A 27,742-nucleotide genomic window follows, 5' to 3' on the forward strand; every position below is an offset into this window, starting at 1 on the left:
GAGCCATTTTGAGCACCTGGTGGCCATTTTGAAAACCCAACGATCAGATGTTCTGATTGTCGTAGTGCGAAGAATCAGTTCCCAAAACAGTGAACCGATCTTCGCAAAGCGAAAAAACCCCATTTAAAACATCGTTTTGCGATCGCAAAAAGATAGTCGTAAAGCAGATTCGTCATAATGCAGGGCAATCGTTAAGTGGGGCACGACTGTAATGCCCGACAAATGGCAACACAAATACTAGAAACCTGTAAAGGCTTCTCTAATTTGGCGTAAGGTCAAGGGCAGAGAAAATGACAGGTTACCCATCACTCGGAAGGGCCGTGTCTGGAAAAACTAGTGTCAGAAGCAAAAGCTTGTGTACCACCAGAGGTCCTTAACATCCATGAGTTTCCAATAAAGACTGCTATAAAAGGATGAATCCAGGGGAAGAACTTAGCTGAGCTGTTTCCTGATCTGGAATGTTTCACTAATAGGTGGTCCTTTGCTTCAACTTGATGAGAGATAATTCCAGTTTTGATTTCAAATGTTTTCCTTTGGAATTTTTTTGGGTAAGAGTCGGATAGTTAATTGCATGGCAGTTATCATGTACAAAGTGCCTTATACTTTTATATAAATACAAAAGAACACAATTGAGATTACTGAAAAAGTAACTTACCAACTGAGCTAATTCTTTCCACAATAATTTTATAAGATACTCTACAGTTCATACTGATTTCCAAAATTGCAATAGATTGGATCCTTTCCCCCCCTCCTGTATAGCTAATAACTTTGTCTTAACTTCAAGACATTGAATTAAAAAAATATATCCAGACGAGGAGATTCCTGTTAGATTAGAAAGACACATGGGGTGGAAGAATGGAAAGAGACACTTACTTTAAGAGGATCACCACTCCTATAGCATACCATTCACAAAATGAATCTTTAAGGCAATACCTCCAGCACACCATGCGTCTGTCCTTTGTAAACAAAGCTCCCTCCCCTTCAGAGGTTTATTTGAAAGTTCATAATGATATGACAATTTCATTAAAACATGAATGTTTATTCAGGCAAGATGTGTGATAGCACTTGTCCTGGATGATAGGACAGCATGATTGTCTCTCTCCCAACTGATCAAGGGTAGATTGAATGCTGGTCAAGGGTGACCATTATCTGGGGAGTAGGGAGATAAAGCTGCAAAGTGGTTTATGATTTAAGCCATAGTTGCTGAATTCTTCAATTGTTATGCAGATGGTATAACTCTTAGATGTTAATTGCTTCAAGTTCAGAAATGTTCATAACCATTATCTGTTACATACTGAGTCACAAAACGTTCTTAACTTATGGCAATTCATCTCTTATATTTTCGTTGTTGGGCCTGTCTGTTTACTTTCAAATAATAAATACATTTAGGAATCTAGAGGGGGCAAATGGTTCCTTTGCCCTTCCTCTGTGGGTGACCATGAGGCTGAACCAGAGAGACAGGGAGAAAAGCTTGCAATGCCTTTGGCCGGGGAATGTGTTCATAAGCAAGGTGAAATTTGTAGTAAAGATTTCTCAGATCCCAAACTTATCAGCTGAACGAGGGCTGGACTGAATTAATATGCAAACATATTTTAGAGAGGAAAGAAATGATTTGGGGAGATGCAAATTGTTGTCCAGATTGAAAACCGAAAAGGTTCCCAGTCTCTGTGTCTCTTGCGCTGTTTTGTGGCTATTTACATCCGGTGTGTCCCTCTCTATTTCTGCTCTTACATCTCTCCCCATCCCTGTTTTCCCTTCCTCATCCTAACCAATCAGGGATCCCTTAAATGAGTGTCCCAATATAGTGTAGCCTGTTATACTGGTGCTCCACTGCCAGAACAAGCAACGTACCTGTCACCATAGAAGGAGGAGGGGGTGTGATCAGAGAAGCAAAGAAGCATCTCTCCTCATCCTGTGATGTAGCAGTTCCTTTGCTTGTCCAGGTAGGGTTGCATCAAAGAAATGGAAAAGCAGAAATGCCCTGTTGTCGCCTTTCCTCTGCCTAGTATTTCATTTTTTAATTTATTTTATTAGATTTCTACCCCGCCCATCTAGACCAAAGGTCTACTCTTGTGTAGACCACAGAGACCTGTGTCCTGTGTCTCTGTTGGCCAGTGCTTGCAGCTTACAAACAGGGTTGTAGAGTATTGGCTTAGTCTTCATTACTACAGTTCAGTAGCTTTCCCAGTACACCAGTTATAATTTTTAATAGTGCTGTCTAAGGTCTATGTTACGTATATCCAGTCCACTAATGTCTGTGCACTGCACACATCATAATCAGCCTATCCACTTTAGCCTACCTTTAGCACTTCTCCTTCCCACTGCCTTTCAGAAGGAGGGATTTAAGAACCACAACATTTTCCTGTTACAATCAGTGGGCATTATGGGTGCTACCATCGCCCAAAGTTTCTCCTCCACCACCAGTCCCTCCTTGAAATGTAAGATCCGGACGATCTCATTTGTACCCTGCATCTTCATCCTCTTACACTTTGTCTCTTGTTTTATATCAAAGACTTTTAAAATGAAAGCATTAAAAGACAGAAAGCGCACTGCTTTCCCATTTGTTCCTCTTCTTGAAATTCATGTTATGGATGATCGATACTAAGGAACAAGATCAAGAACAATAATTGGTTCAAGCAGCTAGAAATGGAGGAGCTGTATGTATCGAATATCAAATAATAGCACAATCTTCTTAATTAAAGAAAAGAGGAGGTAGAAGCAGCTTGTGACTTGGAAATTTCACAACCAATGGATTAACTATAAACCCACAAACAAACAAACAAACAAACAAGAATCACAGTGTATTTCTGAAATTGACATCCACCTACCCAGTTAAGGTGTTTGTCTGGCCAGTACCCTACGTGATTTTCCTTCTCATGGCCCTGTTTCTTCCCTAGGCCATTTTCAAGATATGGTGGCATCCAGTCCTTCCCAAACCACAACCAGGTTTCCATGCTTCATCAAAGAACCATTTGGGCAATTTTTTTAGCTATATTAAATAAACAAGCACATGATTTTCTAAATACCTGCCTGAAATAAGTGGATGTCCCAGCTAACCATTGGGTAATACTTTAAACCATTAACCTTTAGATTGTTGGCTTTTTCCACCCACCCCACCAACAGAAGAGGCAGATAACATATGAGCAAGCAAACAAACAACAGGCTTGAGAAAGGGATGTGTATATAAAACTGCCTGAGCCTGGAGGCTCAACTTCTTAACACTAGACTGAGCATGTATATGGTCAGGACTGGACAGAAATGTGTAATAAGGAACCTTGTGGCCTGTTGATAAATTATCCTTGGGAGGAAAATAAATAAATAAAACTACAGCATTTGTATTTCTTTTTTCCTCCTTTGTTGTTGTTGCTGCTGCTGGTCCTATGAGTGAGGAGGCTCAAGGCCTGTTGGTGCAGAAGGAGATCTATTGATTGCCAGCTTGAGTCTCCATGTATTTTTAAGAATCTCTGTCTCTTTCTTAAGAGCAAGTACAGGTTTTCATCAGGAAGGGAGGAGGAAATGAATAAACAGCAATACATAACACGTGCTTGATATTCTAAAGAACAGTTGAGAAAGGGTGATAGAATGCACTTTGAAAGTGGGATGAGGAAATTATTTTCTAGCTCCTGGGTTATGCCTGTAGAGTATGCTGATTTAACTCCCTGGTTTTCACCGAACAAGGCTCTGGGAGCATTGTAACTAGCGACTGTGTGTGAGATCTTCCACAGGACCTCCTCAACGGATAGAAAGAATTCCTCAGAGCAGCTTTATGAGCTGGAGATCTATGAATGTTTCTGCTTGGTTCTACATTTTGATGCTCTGTAAAATTTCACATAAATATATTCCAAAAATGGTTGAATCCCCCAGTCCTTATCATGACTATATGTTTTGACATGAAGTCTGTTTTCATGTCATGTCTCCCTTTGCACGCATTGTATCTCCTTCGATTCAATATGGCGCCTTTGCTTCCTATTTATCTCAACCCTTCTTCTTGCTCACGTGCACACTTACAGTCATTCAGCTTCTTTCATTTTTGACCTTCCCCCTTTCCCCACCTCTCCTTTTGAATCTGTTTCTTTTGTTACTGTCTGCTCTCTAAGTAATATTGCCCCCACTGCTTAGTGGAAACACATGTGATACAAATGGAGCTTTGTTATCCAAGGAAGTCAACCAAGGAGCAACACATAGACACATCTTTTGCAAAAACAAGTTCTCCTTTCCTTCAGAGCAGAAGAAAAGACATGTTGTGGCTCCTGAGTGCTTCTTTGCTTGTTCGACATGAGGTTCCATCTGTGGAATAGCTCTTCTTTTTCCTCATATCTTTTCCTTGCCCCACTATGGAGAAGACAACTCTCCCTGCATCCCTAACAGGGCGCACCATATGTTCCCAGTTGCCTAGAGACCCCCCTGCAAAATCTTCTAACCCTTATGGTAAAGCAAGGCACCTCAGTCGATGGATGAAATTTCTTCTGCATTTTTGGTAAGCAAAATACATGCTGAACGTGGTGTGAAAAGCACATACTGAATTCATTCTGTGATAGATACCTATACCCAAGTAGTATAGTACAGGAGGCAGAAATGTTAAGGAAAACCATCCATCCTCATATGCATTCAAAGTTTCACACTGTAGCTGTCTTGGAGAACTGATGACATATGCCTATATGACAGTGTACACGGATTTTACTAGTAAAGAATGGAGCTGTGAGGATTAGCCTCCTTTAGGGCTTTCTGGGGAGGAGGTAAATTGGTGAAGGGTCTTTAATTGAGGAGAAGAGAACCACTGTTGTTGAATTCCTGCAGCTGATTTTCCAGTGTGGAAAATGATAAATACTTAAGAGAAAGCTCTTTCTCCTTTCCTTGCTGGTCCATGTGCACAGTAAATGCAGTGGTATTCCATCAAATCATTGATACCTGCCAGGAAGATCTTATTTTTACTGCAGGAAATTAATGCTTACCTTTTTGCTCTGCTAATTTTTATTTATTTCTTATACTGACTTATGTTGTCTGGGAAGCAGCCTGTGGAGCAGCCATTTTTATTGGTATGGTGGTGGAATAGATTGAATCAGCAGTGCCAAGACTAGTTAGATTACAGGTTGTTAACATATTGCTCTGGTATTCATCCCATGTGATGGAATGTTATATTTTTTTTATTTTTTGTATTTCTCTTTTTTGACTACTTTGGGAAAAATCCCTAGAGAAATGCATGTCCTTCCTTCCTTCCTTCCTTCCTTCCTTCCTTCCTTCCTTCCTTCCTTCCTTCCTTCCTTCCTTCCTTCCTTCCTGCCTGCCTGCCTGCCTGCCTGCCTGCCTGCCTGCCTGCCTGCCTTGCTTCCTTCCCTCTGTCTTCCCCTTCCTTCCTTCTTTCCTTCCTTCCTTCTCATGAAAATGTCACAAAATCACACATTTTTGAAAGTGCTTTGCCTTTCAGAAGTAGACTATTAATACATTTTAGAGTTAGCTTAAACTGTCAACTTCAGATGCAAGAAGGAGAGGAATGAATACATTTCCAAACTTGGGCTTCAAAACAAGTATCTCAAAGTATCTGGCTTTAAATAGCCAGTCTTAATCAACAGGAAAACCATTTTGGCTTTTGCTGGCCAGGTAGGCTACTTACTACCTGGGCAAAAACAGTGTTGCCTGACCCTGCATCGGTCTTACCATTTCTCTGCCTGCTACATATTCACAAGAAACTAGGCACAACTACTGTAGTTCCTGATAAAGTTCTTTCAGAGTCTTTTAGGCCAGTCTTGAGATCTTACAGCAAAATTCTTTTTTAAAAAATAATCAGTGAGAACTGATGAAGATATATTTATTACTAGCCTTAGCGATATCTTCACATAAGCAACAGGAGTCCATGAGAACCTATCTACCTTTTGCCCCCTTTGAAGAGGAGGGTTGGTTGGGCATGTCTTGTTTCATTTGTACCTGTATTCATAAATAGACCACCTCCCCTGTCTCGACTGAAACATCTAAATATATGGTTAAACAATAAGGCTTTGATGCCAGATTTGAACAGCCGATGCCTGCGATCTTTGGAATGTTTACAACCTCTGTTTGCAGACTTGTTCGTGATCATGCTCCAGGAAGGCTAACGTTAGTAAACTCTGCTAAATTCCTGTTAGCAGATCCAAAGTGGAAGGAAGGAAGGAAGGAAGGAAGGAAGGAAGGAAGGAAGGAAGGAAGGAAGGAAGGAAGGAAGGAAGGAAGGAAGCAAGGAAGGAAGGAAGGAAGGAAGGAAGGAAGGAAGGAAGGAAGGAAGGAAGGAAGGAAGGAAGGAAGGAAGGAGCTGATGATGGGTGGAAGGAAGGAAGGAAGGAAGGAAGGAAGGAAGGAAGGAAGGAAGGAAGGAAGGAAGGAAGGAAGGAAGGAAGGAAGGAAGGAAGGAAGGAAGGGATGGGAAGAAAGAGAAGCTTTTCTGTTCCTGCAATGATCAGCAAGAGCTACTATGCCATCTCTGCTCCAGTAGGAGGCTGCCTCTGCCCACCCTACTGGCAAAACCTTCACTGAAATGTAGGAGGCTTTGGAACAAGCACATTTAATCTGGGGTGGGGCTTTGCGGTGAAGAATATGTCCTCTCCTGGTGCCAGGAGCCCTATCTATCTATCAGTTGGTGCTCCCTAGTTTAGTTCCGATGGCGATGTGTCTGTGTTACAGAACAGCCTTTCATTCTTCTCAGGCTGAGGCAGGGAGAGAGAGATGGGACTTTCAAAATAGACTCTCCTCCTGATTTTAGCTTCCGCTTTCCAAGGCGCAGATTCAGAGAGGGGTGGAGGACGAGAGAAGGAGTCTACTTCCACGCTAGCCTCCTCTGCATGTTCTGTACCCCTCCCTCCCTCCTTCTGTCCCTCCCTCTCCCTTCCTCAAGCCGGGTGTTGCTTCTCAACTCCATACATTTATTTGCTTCAAAGCAATGACATTTTGAGTTAATTAAAGGCAAGATAATTCCATAGCATTTGCCACTGCCAGGCATGAATTGCAGGCAAGCATGCATTTCTTTTTTCCTTTTTACAAAATCTGCTATATATCTTTTATTTTCTTTTAACTGAAATAGTAAGCTGCCTGATGAGCTAGCTGGCTGGTGTGTGGTGGGAAGGGGAAGAGAGAGTCCTACCGGAGGCAAAGAGGATGGGAAGGATACACCTGTCTGATTGTCCATTTTTAAAAAGCCATCACAGGTAGCACACACAGGTCCACATTCTGTTTTCAGAGAAGTCAGTGGACAGATCCTGTCCTGGGGTGACTCGGGTACAATATTATCAGGGGAAGAAGCAAAATGCAGTCATTTTTAGCAAGGAACATAAATAGAACCACCAAGTGGCCTCTTTAGCAAGTTTTTTGCTGTGTGAGCTGAACGATGATGTCCAAAGCAGCAATTAGTAGAACATGCAAAATCTGTGGTCTCTCCCCACATCCCTAACACAGACTCGGCCCAGCCCAGTTTAGGGATTAATGACACCTATCACTCATTGGGGGGGGGCAGGGCTTGCTCTAGCAGCTTGAACTCTGTTGTCGGCAGACTGTTCCCAAACATTGTTTTAAGCTCTGTATTCTGCTCTATAGCCTCTCTCCCAAAACATGCATACACTCACAGAGTGCTTTTCCACTGCCGTAAACAGTTTGCATCTCTGTCTCACCTTCCATCCTTATTCTGTAAGATTTGTAGTGCTGATTCCTCTTTAATTTTTTTTTCCTTTGGGGGGTGCTGCATATCATAATGAACAGAAGGGGGATGACATGAGATTTGAGCAAAGCCTTTGAAGAATTTGTAGCACCCGGAGAAAAGAAGGAGATAGAAATTTGAGGCAGGTTTTCTGAGATTTGAGAGAAGGACCATTTTGATGCAAGAGGAGAGAGAGAGATGCTGCATTTGGGGGGGGGGGGGTATGTGTTTCTTGGTGCAACTCACAAGAAAGCTTTGCCCCCAAGCCCTATGCAGTTCTGACAAATGGCACAGCTGCCGTTAGACCTTAAAGCTTCGCCAGATTACTCTGGTCCTCTGTAGACTATATACAGATTTCATAAGTAGCATTATAAGGAGATAAGGAGAAAAAATATATATATCTGCTTGGTTTTAAAATGCAACAGTCACAAGGTACAATACACCAAAGGATCCTCCAGCCATCAAGTTGATTTAAATATGTGCTTCTCTGTGGGTTATTCTGAGCCATGCTTTTCGAGGCTCAACCCTGTAGGGCTGAGAGGAATTTAAGACATGTTCCCCACCTTACCCCATAAAGATTAACAAGTCAGGTAATGTACACCAGTCTAAAAATTGTAAATGCTATCTTCCTTTTATTTTAAACATTATTTCTGTTTTTCTTTTACAAAAAAAAGAGTCAATAATTGGTACTTTTTTTACACTCTCAGATTTTTTTCTCTCTCTCTGCATATTGACAGATCTTTAGAGAGAGCTGTTTTGCGAAATATCATTTATCTTTTGAAAGTCGAATGTCTTGGAGATTTTAAGCCACAATAAAGCTAAAATATCGAGTCTTTTTGGACAGCTCTCTCTCTTTTTAAACATTTTTTTGTCAAAGAAGGGCACTGGTAAACACAAGTCAACCCTCATCCAACCGTCTCTTTGCCCACAGCTATTTGGTTGCACACTCGGTTAAATCCCCCACCGGAAAAAGCATTTAAATCATCACACCTCACACTCCCTTGCTGGCTGCTGATGGCACGTACAAGATCCATACTCATTAATGATCACCAGAGCGCCTTCAATGTGGTTGGGTTTGTAATCAACATAATACTCCTGGGCTGACATGGCAGCCATCTGATGCATGGTTTGTTTTTGTTTCTGCTTTCTACGCTGTGTCACAAAACATTGTCTTAGGTGCCTAAGGCTGGCTGGGAAACACTTCCATGAAACGTACAACACCAAAACCACTATGAGGAAAGAGAAGATGAGGGCCATGGTCCCCGTTACCACCTTGTGAATCTGAACCGCATTCTCGGCGTTCTCGTTGGGCATAGTTACCGTGAAGGCATACGTCGTTCTGTCCCCTTCGAGGTCCTGCAGGTCGTAGTTGACCGTGCCAGGACTGCTGCTGAACATTTGGTCACTGTTGTTTGCCACAGCAGACAGGAGGTTAACATCAGTTGTGTAGTCTGCTGCGTCTTCACATAAATGAAAAGCATAGACTGCATCCAAGACATCCTCACCCTGGGCATATTCAGGGGTGGCACAAAGGAGATTGCTGTCATAGCGGCCTTTGAAGTTGCTCAGCCAAGAGGCCAAGGCACAAACGTTACGGCCACAATCCCAGGTATTTGCAGAAAGGCTGATGCTAACGAGGGACTTCCAGGAGTTGAGGATTCTTGGGTGAATGTAGGTGAGTCGATTAGAATCCAGCTGAAGGGACTGGAGATGAGGTACACTTTCGAAAACGTGAGGTTCGATGTATTCAATCTCGTTGCCCGAGAGGTCCATTTTTTCTAATTTCCATATCCAGTCCAAAGAATTCACCACTATAGTGACCTTATTCCTCCGTAGGCAGAGGGAGTGCAAGGAGATCAGCCTTGGGAAGTGGGCCAAGTTCACTTTGACCAGGTCATTGTGCTCAAGGTGTAACTCGGTGAGTTTGAACAAGCCAGCAAAGGAGTTTCGAGCCAGGCTTTTCAACTGATTGTATCCGATGTCAAGAAACTTGAGGCTACGGCAGTCTTGGAAGATGCGGACGGGCACAAATTTGATGGCGTTGGACCGCATGTGCAAAGTCGTCAGCTTCCGCAGCCCATGAAACAGGTCCGGCTCCAAAGCCTGCAAGTTATTGTAGGATAAATCCACACTGCGCAAGTTCGGCATGGGCCGGAAGGTGGTGTTGGGCAGTTGTGTGATTTTGTTGGAACTCAAAGTGAGCTCTTTAACTCTCCGCAGCTTTTGAAAAGCATTTCCCTCCACTGAGCAAATGTGATTGTGATCCAGATAGAGCCACGTGAGTTGCATTAACCCTGTGAACTGTCCATCATGCAGCTCAGAGAGACTGTTGTACCGCAACGACAAGCCCATCACACCCGACAGGTTGTGCGGCATCTCTGTGAGGTTCAGCGACTCGCAGTACAAAAGCCTGCCCTCACACCGACAGAGCTGTGGACACCCGCTATTTACGGCTGGAAGCATTTTGCAAAAAATACCCAGCGTACACAGGATCAACCCTGGGGGCTTCCTCAGCAGCCAGTTTAAACAGACACCAATAAGAAGGAAATCCATTAGCAAGAATATCCCCAAATGTGCTGGAGAATGTCCATTGAATCTCTCTGTTCGCCAGTTGCCCTTTTCGTATGAATTCTACACCATATTGTATGTCAAACGGGGGGCAGAGGGACAGGGACGAGGCAAAAATAAGAGAATCATCGGGCCAAGGATGTCACTGTTGAGGGTTTGTTTTTGTTTGTTCTAGAAAAAGACAGCATGCAGAGGAAAATCTGTACAGCATTAAAGTTCAGACGCATTCACAAGGTACACGGGTGCCTGTCCATTTTAGATGCCGCAGCAAAGAATAGAACAATTTTTTTTTAAAAAAAAAATCTCTCTCTTTTCCGCAAAAGAATGAAATTAAAAAGAGTCTTACCCACCCTTTTTCCAGAGAGTGACAAGCTCCATTCACCGGCTTCCTTTGTGTTTGGACTTAATTATATGCACGGCTCAAAAAGAGCTCTCTGTTGCTACAAATTCTGTCTCTTTCAGCTTTCTGCGAGGCTGGCAGGCTCACAATATCTCACTTTGCTCCGTCTCAAAGGGCGAGAGGCATGTCCAGCTAGCTCTTTTCTCTCTCTTTCTCTCTCTCTCTCTCTCTCCTCCCTTATTTTTAAGCTGACTCCCAGGACCTTCAAGTTTCAGAAGTATGGGCATAAGGGTTGATCTTCATTCCTCCCTTTCTCTCTTTCCCCCCTCGGTCCTTTTTTTTTTTCCTCTGCAGTTAATTCTGTGACGTGGGGAGGGAGAGAGGAGGAAAAAAAAAAGAAAAAAGAAAAAGAAAGCAAGGAGCCCCTTCCAAAACTCTTTGCTCAACAGCTCCCCAGGATTTGACCATCTCTTTAATGTCCATCATTGGAGACGAGCGAGCGGCGAGAACCTTTTTACTCCACTGAGACAGCTTACACTTCATTCAGGGACCGGACCGGCTCAAGATGGCTTTATTTCCCATTCCTGGTTGGCTTGGCTTGTTAGAAGATGCTTAGAGCAGAGAGAGAAACCGAGAGAGACAGCAAGAATCCCCTTCCTTCCAGCCGAGCAGTATGTAGCTCCAGCATGCAGAGGCACCTAGCGCTCACTGAGTGTCGTAAGCTCTTCATGATTGTATGCCTTGCGCCGTGCTTCGCCGACATGGGCAAATGGGAAAAGGGGTGGGCATAAAACCAACATTTTAGTGAACCAGTAAAGGAATATATGTTCTCTGATGAAATGGAAAATACTTTAAGCCCTCTCACTGTTGCTCAAACACACACACACACACACAGGCACACAGACACACACACATGCACACACAGAGAGACACAGCTGGAACAGCAAGACATTTCTAAGGAGGAAGCTTTGAAATGTAGATCCCACCCCCTTTTTCCTTCTGTTTCAGGGGTCCCTGTGCATCGGCCACATAGGGGATTCAACACGGGACGTCTGGATGAACTCAGCTGACTGTTCAGGAGGAATGGGCGCCGATTATGACCCTTTGCGTTATCCTCTCTTGTTGGAAATGGAGGCTTTGATTTTTCCCCCCAGTCATTTCTTAGGGAAAAGTGTGTGTCAGTTTTCCTTCTCATTCCGATGTGTGTGTGTGTGTGTGTGTGTGTGTGCGTTTGGGAGAGAGGAGCGCTCTGCTGTTGATGGCCGGCTGATGCTTGTTGTTGCCACGCACAAACCAAGTCAGGCTGTTGCAGATACAACCGGGTTCATGCATGACCGGCTGCTGTTTGGGGGGGGGGTCTTCTTAACTCCTCTGCATTGTAACCCTAATAATGTACAGTATTTAGCACAGGCTCTCCCTCATGGCATTTTTGGTGACCAAAAATAAATAAATAAATAAAATTGCAGTGTTATTGTCTACAGCATACAGCAGAGTTATTTATGTGTTTATGAATCAGTCTACTGTGTAGTTTGTTCCGTGTGTTCGTGTGTGTGTGTGTTGATGTTGGTCCAGGATTGTAGAACCCCCCCCCCTCCAAGTTCTCTAGGACTATGCTGCTATTTTGTTAAACCGACCAAGAAATGCTTGCTGGCTAATTTTCAGCCATCATTAGGTATGGAAAAGGCCATTGTTGACAGACATTTTCTGCATCCTTTCGTGAGTTGGGGGAAGAAGAACTGATCTGTTGCCAGGGAAATGCTGTCCGATCTTTTGAAAACACCCCTGAAAGCCTGCCAGTGGCCGGTGCTTTTGGAGCAACCGGTTCAAATTTCAATATTTTGATAGCTAAATCCTAGGTCTCTTGCACATTCGAATCACAGCGCAGTGCTGAAGAAAGATGCATGCCAGGTTCCTTCTTCAAGAGCTGCTCTGCTGAGACGGAACCGGAGTGGCATTCTCATTTCCTAGCATGGTATTGACCAATATCTTGATTTCTTCTGAATTTATTTCAGTGTGTTTTGTGGCACGTCTGCGTTTGGCACCTAGTAGAAAAGAAGGAGGACAGTTAAATGAATTTCCATTCTAGGGAAGTCTCCCCAGATCCATAGCTCATGAAAAAAAAAGTTACCAAAGATATAGAAGGGATTCATTTTGGCACAATGTGTTATGTTGAAAACAGCGAGTGTTTGGAAGTTTTTTTGTTGCTGTTTTTTTTTTTCCAAAACTCAACCTGACCTTTTCAACATTCCTTCCTCGTGTTTTTAATATGCAGAGTGGATACTTAAGGAGAGATGCAAGCTTGAATCCCAACACACAGGAATCTTTCTTTTTCTTTCTCTCGGGGAGGGGTGGTGGTGGTATAAAGACGGCACCACCTCCTTCTCCTGCCTCCTCATTTCCTCCGCAGGCAGTTCTGTGCTGCTGCTTCTGCCCAGTGGTAGCAGAGTATACAAAACCAGCAGGGAGGTTGGTCAAAGAGGAATGGGCAAGGGGAAGGCTGTATAATATCCTGCCTGAGGCTGGATGGGTACATTGGACAATAATGGGTCAGCTTACACGTGGAACGTTGCCTGGACCGAAGAGGAACCAGAAATCTTGGCATCTCTGTGGGTTCAAGGAGCAACTGACATGGCTTTTAAAAGGATGTTGATTCTTTTGCAAATTATGACCGAGTCCTTTCCTTTCTCTTGGAGGAGGGGAGAGAAGATTGAATTAAAATGGATGTGTGTGAGAGAGAGAGGGTGAGAGGGAGAGAGACAGAAATGTTATTGCTACAACCTCTGTCCCATTGCAGCTTTTAATTCATAATTATTTATTTATTTCTTTATTTATTTATTGGACTTATATACCGCCCCATAGCGCTACAAGCACTCTCCGGGCGGTTTACAATTTAATTATACAGGCTACACATTGCCCCCGCCCCCAGCAAGCTGGGTACTCATTTTACCGACCTCGGAAGGATGGAAGGCTGAGTCAACCTTGAGCCGGCTACCTGGGATTTGAACCCCAGGTCGTGAGCACAGTTTCAGCTGCAGTACAGCGTTTTAACCACTGCGCCACGAGGCAGTGATCCTTAGGTAGCTGAAAGGGAAAAAAATGAGCATTTGACTGAAGTTGTAGGAACACACAAGAAGGCGGTTTTTATCAAGCCAAACTCTTAGCCTGTCCAACTCTGACAGCCAACGTTTGCCATCCTACACCGGAATAACCACGCGAGACCAAGTGTACGGGTTAAACATGGGCCACGCTTTATTAAAGTCCATTCCATTCTATTCTCCTGACCATTGCCATCCTTTGGCCAAAAAGGGGGTCCTGCTGTAGTGCGGATTCGGATTATCTCTTGATCATCACGTGATCATTGAACAGCCAGCAGGCTGTGTTCCAGCCTCAGTCATCCCCTTCTTTATTACCATGGGATAACTATTGGCCTCTAATTTCCCCAAATCCTCTCTCCTTCTCTCTGTGCTGACCGGGGGTCCGGGTGCGTCCCCATTTCCCTCCCAGCGCTGAGATCGCCTGATCGGCAGCACTGCAACTTCAGATATGCTGCAATTTTGAGCCATTACCATATATTCCAAGCTCCAATGCCTTTCAAATCCGCACTACCTGCCCCCAGCATGACCGAATTTTACTACCACCTATAAAAAAGGCCAACGCTCCTACTCCAGTGTGGGATAGGTGAAAAATCCCCGCCTCCACCGGCCAATCAGAAGATGGGTCAAAAATTCCTATCCGCCCCCCCCCCGATGAGTGACCAGCTAATCTCACACTAGAATATAGGGCGGGCGGGTGGGTTGTCGCTCAACCACACAAAGGAGGATGACAACAGGGATGCTCCCCTTTAAATATGCAAGAGAGGAAAGCACCCCGGCCACAGAAGTGGTCTTTATAAAGTACCAATCATCTGTGCTTGCCATGGGCCATAGAGGAGCCAACATACAGAGGAAAGTTCGTTCAAGGTATAAACTATGTATTATATGGAGTTCTATATAAATTTTCTGCAACGTGTCCATTTTAATGGAAAGTGTAGTCACTGGACTTGGCAATGAGGGGCAGAGAAGGAAGCCTTCTTCTCCTCCAGATGTTCTTCTTTTGAAAACCTCTGTTTCATTCACCTCTGCACATAGTAGCTCCCAACAGGAAAAAAAGCTAAATTGATTCTTCTTCCCCCCCCACTCCTCCTCCTCCTCCTCCTCCTCCTCCTCCTCCTCCTCCTCCTCCTCCTCCTCCTCCTCCTCCTCCTCCTCCTCCTCTTCTTCTTCTTCTTCTTCTTCTTCTTCTTCTTCTTCTTCTTCTTCTTCTTCTTCTTCTTCTTCCTACTACTGCTGCTGCTGCTGCTGCTGCTGCTACTACTACTACTACTACTACTACTACTGGCGCCTCGCAAGACAAATTAAATTCATTCCGAAGTTAATGTTGTCTTGCCAAAAATTCATCTTGCGAAACGCGTTTTCCCATAGGAATGCATTGAAATCTAATTAATGCGTTCCTATGGGCAAAAAAAGCCAGAACAAAGTCAAATTGGTTTTACAAAGGGTTTATTAAGTGCTCTTTAAAGCCATACATATTGTGCAGATGATTTTAAAAACATTCACTCAAAAAACTTTAACTTTTTAAACATCATAGAAAAACATTTAAAAATCAGCAAACATGAGGCAGGAACAAAAAATGGAAAACATTTGTCTTGTGAAGCATAGCCATAGGAACATTTGTCTTGCGAGTCATCAACCCCCATTGCCAAAACCATTTGTCTTGCGAGTTTTTTGTCCTGCGAGGCACCACTGTACTACTAAAGTACCAGGCATAGTCAACCAAAATTATAAAAAACATTGACTGGTATTGTACAACCAAGGTTTTAACCAAAAACCTAACTTATGTTTTCACCAAAAACCTAAGTATCTGTTAAATATTGGTGCAGTATGTGTGCTGTTTTTTGTAGCATTGTTGATGATGATGATTGTTGGGTGGCAGTGGGAACTGGATCGGCTTTGAGAAGCGGAGAGCCAGTAGGGAAGGAATTTATTTATTCATTCGATTTTTATACCACCAATCTAGCAAATTGCTACTCTGGGCATCAGACAACAGAGGTAAAGACACATTTTATATAAAACAACCATGACAAGCTAAACCTAACCTACAAGAAATAAATAAGACAGGCAGCAAAAACTTATTAATTGGCATACCATGGATCTCTCCTTCTTCCTCCTCCTCCTCCTCTATTTCATTCCATTTGGGAGCGGCTTCCTAAAAGCTTCTCTAAAAAGCTGATTTCAGCTGCTTTTTATAGGCATGGAGGGAGGGAGCCTGGCAATAACTGTGGCGGCGCATTCCACAGAGAAGGTGCCACAGCCGAGGAGGCCCAGCTTCCGGCCAATGTTTTTCCAGGCCTCTTGAGGTGTCAGTATCTGCAGGTATGAGTCTGTGAAGATCTGATGAGATGGGCAGTCAAACTTGGCCAAAGACATTCAGACAAGTAATGAGGTCCCAAACTGTTTAGGGCTTTGTCTGTGAAGACCAAAACCTTGAACCTGGCATGGAAGCAAAATGGTAACCAATGCAGGAAAAAAAGCAGAACTTTCATCTGTTTTTTTTTTCTCTTTTTTTTACTTGAAAAACAACTGCAACAGCACACTTCAGCGGACAGTCATGTAGAAGGCCTTGGGATATGGCTGGAACATTCTCCCCTAGATGTTCCAAAGACCTAAAGCCATTGTTTCCTGTCTCTGTGTAAGTTTCAGTGTCTTTTCTTGACACAGAAGCCTTTTTCAGGGGCGGGATTGGAGTACAGTGCAAACTTGAGAGTAAGCACCATTGGATTTAACTATGAGTAACCATTGTTAAGTATCTGTGTTTCTGCAGGCAGCATGTATTATCCATAAAGCAGAAGCTGCCCTAAAATGCTACGTCCTACTAGGCTTGGCTAGTATGCAGGTGATGGTGGACATGAACCTTTAACCATCTGTAACCAGCTAACTCAGGTTTCCTGGTTCTTTTGCTTGATCCAGTGTCCTCCTTTTGTCAGAGCTGAGGGATTGTGCTGTGCTCTCTGATTCCGCACCTGGCACCATTCAGCCCATCTAGTCAAGACCCACATAAGGCTTGACGCTGACAGTACAAGCGTCATTGTGCACTCGTAGGCATCACGCAACTAAAAAAAACACACACACACACATGGGGATAATAAGCACGAAGGAATGTTCTGGACACTACACTTTAAGAAGGACACCAACAAATTGGAGCAAGTTCAGAAGAGGGCAGTGAGGATGATCAGGGAGACTGGAAACTAAGCCCTAGGAGGAAAGACAGAAAGAATTGGGCATGTTTATCCTTGAGAAAAGAAGACTGAGGGGAGATAGGAGAGCACTCTTCAAATAGTTGATAGATTGTCATACAGAGGAGGGGCAGGATCTGTTCTCAGTCCTGCCAAAGTGCAGGACACATGATAATGGTCTCAAACTACAGGAAGCCAGATTTAGGCTGAATATCAGGATAAACTTATTAACTGTTCAAGCAGTACGACAATTGAACCAATGACCTCATGAGGTGGTGAGCGCTCCAGTGCTGGAGCCATTGAAGAGAAAATTGGGCAACGATCTGTCCGATCTGCTTTGATTTGAACTCCTGCACTGAACAGGGGGTTGGATTCAATGGCCTTCTTGAACTCCATTATTCTGCGATGCTACGATTCACATAATCTGGCCGTGCCCTGAAAGAAAAGGGACTAACCTATCAGAGTACTGCTGCACATTTTCCCCACACAAATTAACATGTTTCCTGTCTATGCAAATGGTTTGCTTTTTCAACAGCTCTGAGGCATCCCATATCAGAGAGGTCTGTAGAGGAGGAATATAGTAATCCAAACAGTTCACATACCTCAGTAAAGCCGTTTGGTGCAAAAAAAAGAGAGTCCATTTACAACTTTTTCTCTCCAGGACATTTCATTAAATTGACTGGTCAACAAATGCTGATTCTTACTCCCATAAAACTTTCTTGTAGTCTAATTATTCTGAAAGTTGCTTCATTCTTTTTCTTGGTTTAAGCTCATTATTACTAAAATCTTACCCTCCCACATTCCTCGCAAAGATTTACATCTAGCCAGTGGCAACTTGTATAAATTAATGATTTAAATGAGTGCGTATGTGTGTGCATTTTTAAATAGCCTGTCAGGAGAGGCCTATATATATATATGTATTTAAAGGAGACTGACTAAATCAATGCTAGGGCTATGTACATTTAATTTAAGTAATCTTGGCAGAGGTGGTGAAGAAACCAAGAAAATCACTTCTTGGTATTACTGGTGCAGAGGGCATGCAAACATGCCTATAGATATATATCTGAATGTGCATTTACATTATAGCAATACTTTCAGTTTATTTCCAGATCTTATTCAAGAACATATTCTGTCTTCCTATTATTCAGGCCTCACTTTCTTCAGCCCTCTTCAGGCATTATCTTAGTATGTGGTCCCTGCATGCATTGAGGAGACTGTGCTAAAAAACACCATCCCTTCCGTGGTTGCTTTCAGCATGTCAAAGTGATAGTCTGAAGAGGTTAAAACAATGCTATTTGGATACCCTCTCTGCATGAACCAGGACCCCAATGGGAATAAGGTGCTCTTGTTTCCCACGAAAAGGCCACTCAGGTAGGGCCCCCATCCCTTCTTCAGACATATTCCTTTCTTTCAAGCCCCCTGCTCCAAACTCATGCCATCCCTACCACGTGAAGCCTTTCATAATTTTGCTGTCCAGATTTTCATTTTTTTTTCTGCTCCTAGACAACCAGTGCAGGACCCCTCTACTTTTAATGGCTCTGTGAAACAGGGAGTGAGTATGTATGTATGTATGTATGTATGTATGTATGTATGTATGTATGTATGTATGTATGTATGTATGTATGTATGTATGTATGTATGTATGTATGTATGTATGTATGTATGTATGTATGTATGTCAACAGCCACAACCTTTTATTACTAATTTCTGAAGCACAAACCTACCACTCCCCATTCTGAAGCTTGCTAGGGATTCCCTTTCCTCAGCCTTGGGGTGGGGGAGAGGAAGTAATGGTTGCAAGTCATTGCCACTGGTCCCGCCACTCTTTCTTTGTTTCTTGGTTTCTATAATAATCATGTCCTGTCAAGTCAGTTTTGACTTAGGGTGACCCTTTTCAGGGTGTTCCAGGTAGAGGAGACTCATTAGTGGTTTGCCACCCCCTTCACCTCAAATGCTGAAGACTCTGGTGCTACAGTTGCTGTCCTGTGATGAAAACTGGAGGGCTGCCTCTAAAACAACAGCAACAAGAACAACAACAACACCGAAACCCTTTTTAGATTGCGGTGTTCCCACAAGGTCCACAAGCTGTCCTTAGACGTGGCTCACCTGTCTTTGGTCGACATTGTTTTTGCCCAATCTCTCTCTCACACACACACACACACACACACACACACACACACACACACACACACACACACACACACACACACACACACACACACACACACACACACACACACACACACACACACACACACACACACACACACACACACACACACACACACACACACACACACACACACACACACACAACTCTCCCACTGTGAGTCATGATGCTGATGTCTTAATGGGGTCTATCTCCACCCGGTTGGTTTTGCTTCTCCATTTAGATTATCTTTTGAAACAATCTTTTGGAGAAACTGTGGTTGAGACCGACTTTTTTGAACAAGTTGTTCTGAAAAATCTATGTTTCAAAATGAGCTGGTTTAATTTAAATGGCCATGTAGCCCCTGCTCGTCTTTCTGACCAATATGCACCTGACACTGATGGCAGGATGCTCGGATTCCAAGAAACATCACCAGTCTGCTCTTGGCCGCTTGCATTTTTCAAAGCAATATCCATCAGAGTGCTATAAAATGGAATCTGAGTGGTGATTTTAATTTCCCTTTGTGGCTGGCAATGGACATACTCAAACTTTGATCTTTACTCTGTCGTCTTTAATTTCCAAGTGCAGCGAACCATGGAGTTTCTTATAAAGGGAACATTTAAAGAAAGAACTGAGGAGGGAACGAAGACTTCAAGAGTAGTAAGCTAAATGAGTTATTTCTCTGATATTTACATCTGGAATGCTGCTGACATTTGCTGCACAGCCCCTGCTAAATGGGAATTTAAACAGAATTTCAGCTGAGCAAGGAGCCAGCAAGTTAGATTACCATGACATGCTTGACCTTCTCCCCCTCCCCCATCATAAAATATAAGTTACTATTTTTCACTCCAATGGAACTTCAACGTGTTGTGGTAAGTGTCATTAACTTTCAAGCTGTTGCTTCTTTAGTACGTACATGGGATGTGCTCTTCTCTTCCGGCAAAGGATCTACTCCTTCAATAGCCTTATTTATTTTGACAGTGTGCCAAATGTACATTTATTCACGTAGATACAGTTGTTCTCACCACCAGATGTAAGTGTGTAGCTATAAGATCAGTCGAGGAGGTGACCTACATAAATAGTGAGTGATGCTGCTATTCTCCTCTTCCTCCTCCTCCTTAACTTACTTATTTCAGCATTATGAGTAATAATATTTTCCCAGGACTGTCACTTGTATCTATTTTATCTCATAACTTGTTCTACAATAATGTCCCATATGTATGATATATAAATATATTGTTGGCCTTTCCTTGCCAGCCTGCTTTGACAGAGAGTGGGAGGCAGTTTGTCAGGACGCTGAGAAGGCAGTGATGGGGGAGGGAGCGTGCTGCATATATACCACCACGTCAATCTCTCCCTGGGCACTTTACAATCTAATTATGCAGGCTACTCATTACCCCACCCACATGAGCTGGGTGCTCAATTTGCTGATTGTAGAAGAATGGAAGGCTAAGTCAACAACCTTGGGCCAGCAACCCGTCAGAATCTAACTCAGTTGACGAGCACTGGTTTGACTGCAGTGTTGTTGTTGTTTAGTCATTAAGTTGTGTTCATGACCCCATGGACCAGAGCATGCCAGGCCCTCCTGTCTTCCACTGCCTCCCGGAGTTGGGTCAAATTCATGTTGGTCACTTCGATGACCCTGTCCATCCGTCTCGTCCTCTGTCGTCCCCTTCTCCTCTTGCCCTCACACTTTCCCAACATCAATGGGTCTTTATTGCAGTACTGCCATTTAAACCCTATGTCAGATGTAAAGATGGGCGCCAAACGACAGTTCGGCAATTCAGGCTGGCTCACTTATAAACTGAACAGGTCTTTGGCGCCTCAAAGGCCCACCTCCTCTGGGAGGCGCCCACTCAGAGACAGTGCCGGGAGGAGGCAGAGCAGGGAAGCCAGGCCGCTGCCTCGGAGTGGGTGACTGATGGATGAGGACGCCCTTTGAAGTGCCAAATCCCTGTTTGGCCAAGAAGTATATTGGCACAAACCACCAAACCATTTCTAGCCAGAAGGATATACCCAACAAGGGGAAACCAAAACATAAGCAAGAGTGTCTCCTCATAACTTCCCTTTCCTGTGATGTTGTATGAAATATCACTGCTACTGTAGGGAACCATTTTTATTTATTTATTTATTTATTTATTTATTTATTTATTTATTTATTTATTTATTTATTTATTGGAGTTATATACCGCCCCATAGCGCTACAAGCACTCTCCGAGCGGTTTACAATTTTTTAATTATACAGGCTACACATTGCCCCCCCCCAGCAAGCTGGGTACTCATTTTACTGACCTCGGAAGGATGGAAGGCTGAGTCAACCTTGAGCCGGCTACCTGGGATTTGAACCCCAGGTCGTGAGCACAGTTTTAGCTGCAGCACAGCGTTTTAACCACTGTGCCACTCACATGCATTATCGTACAGCTAATTGCTTGCTGGCTGCTCACATCCTGTACACTTAAGAAAAAGGGGCTAGGATAATCATGCTTAGCGGAGTTGTCAGGAAAAGCCCTCCAGAAGTCTGTCAAGAAGCACTGCGAATCCACTTCCTTTTGTAAGTGTTTTGTAGCCCTTGGAAGTACCTGTGTTATGTAGATCAAGTGTGGAATTGCAAGCAGCCCGATCACGTGTCGCAATGTGGGTCGAGATTTGGTTTAAACTGGTTGAGTTGCCATGGCTTACCTCAGACCACCCTGGGAACTGTTGGTTTCGAGACACATCGGAAGCCTTTTGGTGTAGCCGTCCAGAAGAATCAAGCAATGAATCTCCTTTCAGAGTTTTCTAAGAATGTGCCATTCCAATGGAATGTTTGTGCAGTTGTGGCTTGTCTCCAATTCAGGTCGTTGATGTTAACAAAGTGAGAGGTTCATTACTGCCTTACGCTCTTCCAGGACCCCAAGTCCTTTTCTGTCATATCCTCTATTGCTAACCCTGCCAAACACACCCTGAGCACACTGCCGTTGCTCACTACAGAGTGTTTCCAAGATGGTTATCGAGCAGGGGCGTGGAATCAGCAAGGATCTGGAGGCTTTAGTGACCCCATTTTCATGCATACACTGGTTCAAAAATGGAGGGGATCAAGTCTGTTTCTAATCTACTGGGGTCTTGGAGCGGGTCATCTAGCCTTTAAATGGCCAGACATGGCACCTTGAGACTTTGGGGGCACAGTGGGCCATTTTACACCTCAGTTATTTTTCTTTATGGATTAATTAATTTTCATCAAATGGAACTCAGAAGGTATGTCTTGACCTGGTTTATATGTTTACAATGTATGAAATAAAACAACGGCTGAAATCCTGCTATTGTAGGTCATCACATGTAAGGCTGATGGTGTCATCGGCTGAAGCCTTTTACTGCCAATTAGAAGTTTCCTATCCCTCTCCCTTCAGGTTCCAAAGTTCCCTGGGAATCCTTTTCACCCTGAAAAAGCTTTTTTTTTTGGGGGGGGGGCTCAAGATTGCGGTGTGTGTGTGTGTGTGTGGGGAGTCTTTAATGTCCCAAAAATGCCCAGTCCTGGTGGGAAGAACCACTGACAGGAATCTTCGGACATTAAAGTCCATTGCAAATCCCCCAAAGGAAATCCTTCGGGAGCCTTGGAGTGGGCGGAGGAGATAAAAAAATATTAGAGATAACACACCATGATTGATGACATTACCAGCCACACGCATGCTGAGCTACACCAACAGGATTTCAGTCAGCATTTCCCTCCCCTTTCTCTGGCTCTTCTCTCCCTGTACAAAGGCATACCGGCCTACATAAAATGGAAGAAAAATTGTCACAGAAGCCTGTAACAATGGCTGGAATCCTGTGGTGCTGTGACACAAACAACACAACTTTTGTGATGAGTCGTGCGACTCAGCGTGAAAAAAGATAATCGGTCTACAGAGATTTCTTGACTTGAACCAATTCATCTCCACAAGCTTTAGCTTTTGTGTAGCCATGCAACAGGATTTCCGCCAATGTGTTCCAGTTCATGTCCTCTAGCCAAACAGAATCACAACAAAAACAGTGCTCTGTTTCTCTGTCTGTCTGTGTCTGTTTATTATATTTTTAGGCTGCACCATCCAGTGGTCTTGCCACTACTCCACGTGGCAAAAAAATAAGTATAGGAAACCAATCCCCCATCCCAAAAAAAATAAAAATAAAGGAATATAGTCTAAAAAGACAACAAATTAAAAAATCAAGATGGTGGCAATGGACAAACACAATTACAAATTCAAATGGTCAAATAAAGCTATATAACAAGCAATTATGAGAGGAGGATATACTGAAAAGCAAAGTTTGTATATGCTTTCTGAATATTGGGTGGGAAGGTCTAGAACCCTGATGCTTAGCTGTGGATCTGTGTATGCATCAGCATAAATTATAAAGAAACGTACTAAAATTGCAGAAATGCCTGTTGTGTTCCTCAGTTGGTTGGAGACATACGGCATAGCAGTGTCCTTTGAGCGGCCTCTGAATGTGAAGATGATTTCCTCTTTCGACACTGCATGATAGATTTTATTCTTTTATTTCCATATTTTTTTAAAAAAATCTCTTGGTTTCCTGCCAGCTTGTCTTCAGCCATTTATGGTTAGGCATCACGTATTCCTAAGAATTGAATTCAAGAGCTTTGTAGTGTCCTTCCTGTTCAAAAAGACTTCTGGTGTAAAGGAATGAATTAGACCATACAATATTAACAACATGGCCCTATGTATCTTTACATACATGTTTTTATGGTCTTCAGAGGAGGATAAAAAGGATAATCAAGGGACTGCAAACCAAGCCCTATGGGGAAAGATTGAAAGAATCGGGCATGTTTAGCCTTTAGAAAAGAAGAATGAGAAGAGATAGGAAAGCACTTTTCAAATACTTGAAAGGTACAGAGGAGGAACAGAATCTGTTCTCAGTCATCCTGAAGTGCAGGACACATAATTATGGTCTCACCCTCCATAAAGTCAGATTGAGGCTGAGTATCAGGAAAAATATCTTAACTGTTAGAGCAGTACGACAACAGAATCAATGACCTTGGGAGCTGGTGAGCGCTCCAACACTGGAGGCCTTCAAGAGAAAATTTTAAACCATCTGTCAGATCTTATTTTATTTGGATTCATGCCCTGAGCAGGGGGTTGGACTCAATGGGTTTATGGACCCCTTGCAGCGCACTTATTCTGTGGTTCTACAGTACTGAAAGACTTGTGTTTAGTCATTTAGTCATGTCCGACTCTTCGTGACCCCATGGACCAGAGCACGCCAGGCCCTCCTGTCTTCTACTGCCTCCCGGAGTTGTGTCAGGTTCATGTTGGTTGCTTCGCAGACACTGTCCAGCCATCTCATCCTCGGTCGTCCCCTTCTCCTCTTGCCATCACACCTTCCTAACATCAAGGTTTTTTCCAAGGACTCTTTTCTTCTCATGAGATGGCCAAAGTACTGGAGCCTCAGCTTCAGGATCTGTCCTTCCAGTGAGCACTCAGGGTTGATTTCCTTTAGAACTGATAGGTTTGTTCTCCTTGCAGTCCAGGGGATTCTCAAGAGTCTCCTCCAGCACCACAATTCAAAGGCATCAATTCTTCGGCAGTCAGCTTTCTTTATGGTCCAGCTCTCACTTCCATACATCACGACAGGAAAAACCATAGCTTTGACTATTCGGACTTTTGTTGGCAAGGTGATGTCTCTGCTTTTCAAGATGCTGTCAAGATTTGTCATCGCTTTCCTCCCAAGAAGAAGGCGCCTTTTAATTTCAGGGCTGCTGTCTCCATCTGCAGTGATCATGGAGCCCAGGAAGATAAAATTTGACACTGCCTCCATATCTTCCCCTTCTATTTCCCAGGAGGTGATGGGACCAGTGGCCATGATCTTAGTTTTTTTGATGTTGAGTTTCAGACCGTTTTTTGCACTCTCCTCTTTCACTCTCATTACAAGGTTCTTTAATTCCTCCTCACTTTCTGCCAAAAGAGTGGTATCATCTGCGTATCGGAGGTTGTTGATATTTCTTCCGGCAATCTTAATTCCGGCTTGGGTTTCTTTCAGTCCAGCCTTCCACATGATGTATTCTGCATATAAGTTAAACAAGCTGGGGGACAATATACAGCCTTGCCATACTCCTTTCCCAATTTTGAACCACTCAGTTGTTCCATGGCCAGTTCTAACTGTTGCTTCCTGTCCCACATATAGGTTTCTCAGGAGACAGATAAAGTGGTCAGGCACTCCCATTTCTTTAAGAACTTGCCATAGTTTGCTGTGGTCCACACAGTCAAAGGCTTTCGCATAGTCAATGAAGCAGAAGTAGATATTTTTCTGGAACTCTCTGGCTTTCTCCATAATCCAGCGCAAGTTAGCAATTTGGTCTCGAGTTCCTCTGCCTCTTCGGAATCCAGCTTGTACTTCTGGGAGTTCTCGGTCCACATACTGCTGAAGCCTACCTTGTAGGATTTTGAGCATAACCTTGCTAGCGTGCGAAATGAGTGCAATTGTCCGGTAGTTGGAGCATTCTTTGGCACTGCCTTTCTTTGGGATTGGGATGTAGACTGATGTTTTCCAATCCTCTGGCCACTGTTGAGTTTTCCAAACTTGCTGGCATATTGAATGTAGCACCTTAACAGCATCATCTTTCAAGATTTTAAATAGTTCAACTGGAATGCCATCACCTCCACTGGCCTTGTTGTTAGCCAGGCTTTCTAAGGCCCACTTGACTTCGCTCTCCAGGATGTCTGGCTCAAGGTCAGCAACTACATTGTCTGGGTTGTCCGGGATATCCAAATCTTTCTGATATAATTCCTCTGTGTATTCTTGCCACCTCTTCTTGACGTCTTCTGCTTCTGTTAGGTCCCTTCCATTTTTGTCTTTTATCATGTTCATCTTTGCACAAAACGTTCCTCTAATATGTCCAATTTTCCTGAACAGATCTCTGGTCTTTCCTTTTCTGTTATCTTCCTCTATTTCTTTGCATTGTTCATTTAAGAAGGCCCTCTTGTCTCTGAAAGACTTGGGCTCTGATAAACTTGCAGTCTTAAACAGTACAGTGGACCCTCGACTTACAGACAGCTCGACTTACAGACTTTCTGAGTTACAGACTTCTCTGGCTGCAAAATTTAGACTCGACTTGCAGCTGGAGAATTGACTTACAGACCAGAAAAAACCCAAAATAGGACAAAAATAGAATAAAAACCGCCGGTTATGGGATTAATCGGTTTTCAATGCATTGTAGGTCAATGGAGACTCGACCTACAGACTTTTCGACTTGCAGACACCATTCCAATACGGATTAATTCCGTAAGTAGAGGGTCCACTGTACAACCTAGAGTTACTGCTTATATGCCTTTGTGTTAAAGAAAAATTCTGTCCTTATCTTTGCCTAAACTTGGAAAAGGAGGTGTGTGGAATGTTTGTTTCCATGTGATGACTGATTTTTTTTTAAAAAAAATATGAGATGGAAAGAATTCCAAGCTTTAATAAATGTGAATGCTGAGACAAAGCAAAAGCGTTAGATTTTTCAACTTCTGCTTAGAACTGCTTGTTTCATGCTCTTTTAGGAATAAATTGTCTATTAAGGTCAACAATCTAGAGAGTAGAGAAAAGAGGCAGTATGTCTGCAAGATAAAACTGTATGTTTATGCAACAGGGTTTATTCTGCTGGATGCAACTAACAGCCAGGATGAACAACCTGCAAAGACACATAAATCTCGAGTCTTGTTCAGAGTGTAGAACTTTTTTTTACCAGAAGCAATGTGTGAATGTAACTTGGAAAAACTCCTGGAAAGCAGTTCATCTCCGTAAAGTTTCCAAAACGTTTATGGTGACATCCCACTTATTTAGTGACTCAGCATGGTTTTCATTGCATTGCTCACTACATTGCAGAAGGAATAGCCTTTGTAACTTCATTACCCCAAAAGGAATAGGTTACAGATAATGCTGTTATGTGTTACTCGTTGCTTCCAAGCTCTGGGCAAGTGATACCAAATAGTCACTTTGATCCAGAGCCCTTTGTGTGCTGTGACACACAGAGGGTGGGCTGAATATACAGATTTCCCCAGGAAGTGGGGACTGTTTTGTGTGTCCTATGCCGGCGCAGAGAGTTCCATCCTTAAAAAAGAATGGGAAGTTTCCTTCTTTGAGGAAGGCATGAAAAAGTATGCTTCAAGCCCTGATTTTGCAACAGATTGTGGGATGTATTCGCGAAGGCTTTCACGGATGGGATCTAATGGTTGTTGTGGGTTTTTCGGCCTCTTTGGCCATGTTCTGAAAGTTGTTCTTCCTAACATTTTGCCAGTCTCTGTGGCCAGCATCTCCTCCTCCTTATCACAACAATACACCCACAACAAAAACACACTGATCACCATAAACACCCATCTCCTGAAAAGGACAAAAGCTGATCCCACAGCTATAAATACTTAACTCCCAAACAAACTGCACCAGAGCACAGAGTGCTACTCCTGTCCTCTGAAGATGCCGGCCACAGAGACTGGCAAAACATTAGGAAGAACAACCTTCAGAACATGTCCAAAGAGCCCAAAAAACCCACAACAACCATCAGATTGTGGAATGTTGGTGAATCCCTTAGTATCTTCATGCTTGAAAGATCTTCCATTCTGCAGTTGGCAGTCCAATGCTAAAAATGCAAGAGAGGAAACTCCACTGGTCTTTTAGCCACCTGTTTCACTCACCTGAGTGCAATTGGTCCTACCTGGCCAAGAGCACCAAGGGCAAGCTGAGCTGACAGTAGGCCAGCTGAAGTTCTTCCAAAACGAAACCCATAACCCCCTTACATGGTTTTTGTAAGAA

General features: G+C 43.4%; 2 protein-coding genes across 12 annotated transcripts in view; one reads left to right on the forward strand and one right to left on the reverse strand.

The window, feature by feature from the left end:
* Window positions 1-27,742, forward strand: part of CTNNA2 (catenin alpha 2) — a 578,592-nt gene that overhangs the window by 327,938 nt on the left and 222,912 nt on the right. For 2 of the 11 annotated variants that reach the window (XM_073002100.2, XM_078394462.1), the window contains exon 1: window positions 11,103-11,236. The exons of 6 other annotated variants lie outside the window; for them this stretch is intronic. In XM_073002100.2, the coding sequence (XP_072858201.2) occupies window positions 11,174-11,236 (63 nt within the window). In that variant the 5' untranslated portion in view covers window positions 11,103-11,173. Of the gene's footprint in view, window positions 1-10,810; window positions 11,283-11,573; window positions 12,049-27,742 lie in introns of those variants that run through there. 3 more of the 11 variants (XM_073002103.2, XM_073002101.2, XM_078394463.1) reach the window with 3 other exon arrangements.
* Window positions 8,270-10,210, reverse strand: LRRTM1 (leucine rich repeat transmembrane neuronal 1). Its single transcript, XM_020815172.3, has one exon. The coding sequence runs from the start codon at window positions 10,208-10,210 to the stop codon at window positions 8,642-8,644; it is 1,569 nt and encodes a 522-aa protein (XP_020670831.1). The 3' UTR covers window positions 8,270-8,641.

The sequence above is a fragment of the Pogona vitticeps genome, chromosome 5 (genome assembly GCF_051106095.1).
Source record: "Pogona vitticeps strain Pit_001003342236 chromosome 5, PviZW2.1, whole genome shotgun sequence".
NCBI lineage: Eukaryota > Metazoa > Chordata > Lepidosauria > Squamata > Agamidae > Pogona > Pogona vitticeps.

What these genes read in the sequence shown, in the direction of transcription:
- LRRTM1 (XM_020815172.3), bottom strand. Translation starts at nt 10,210, where the DNA reads ATGGATTTCCTTCTTATTGGTGTCTGTTTAAACTGGCTGCTGAGGAAG.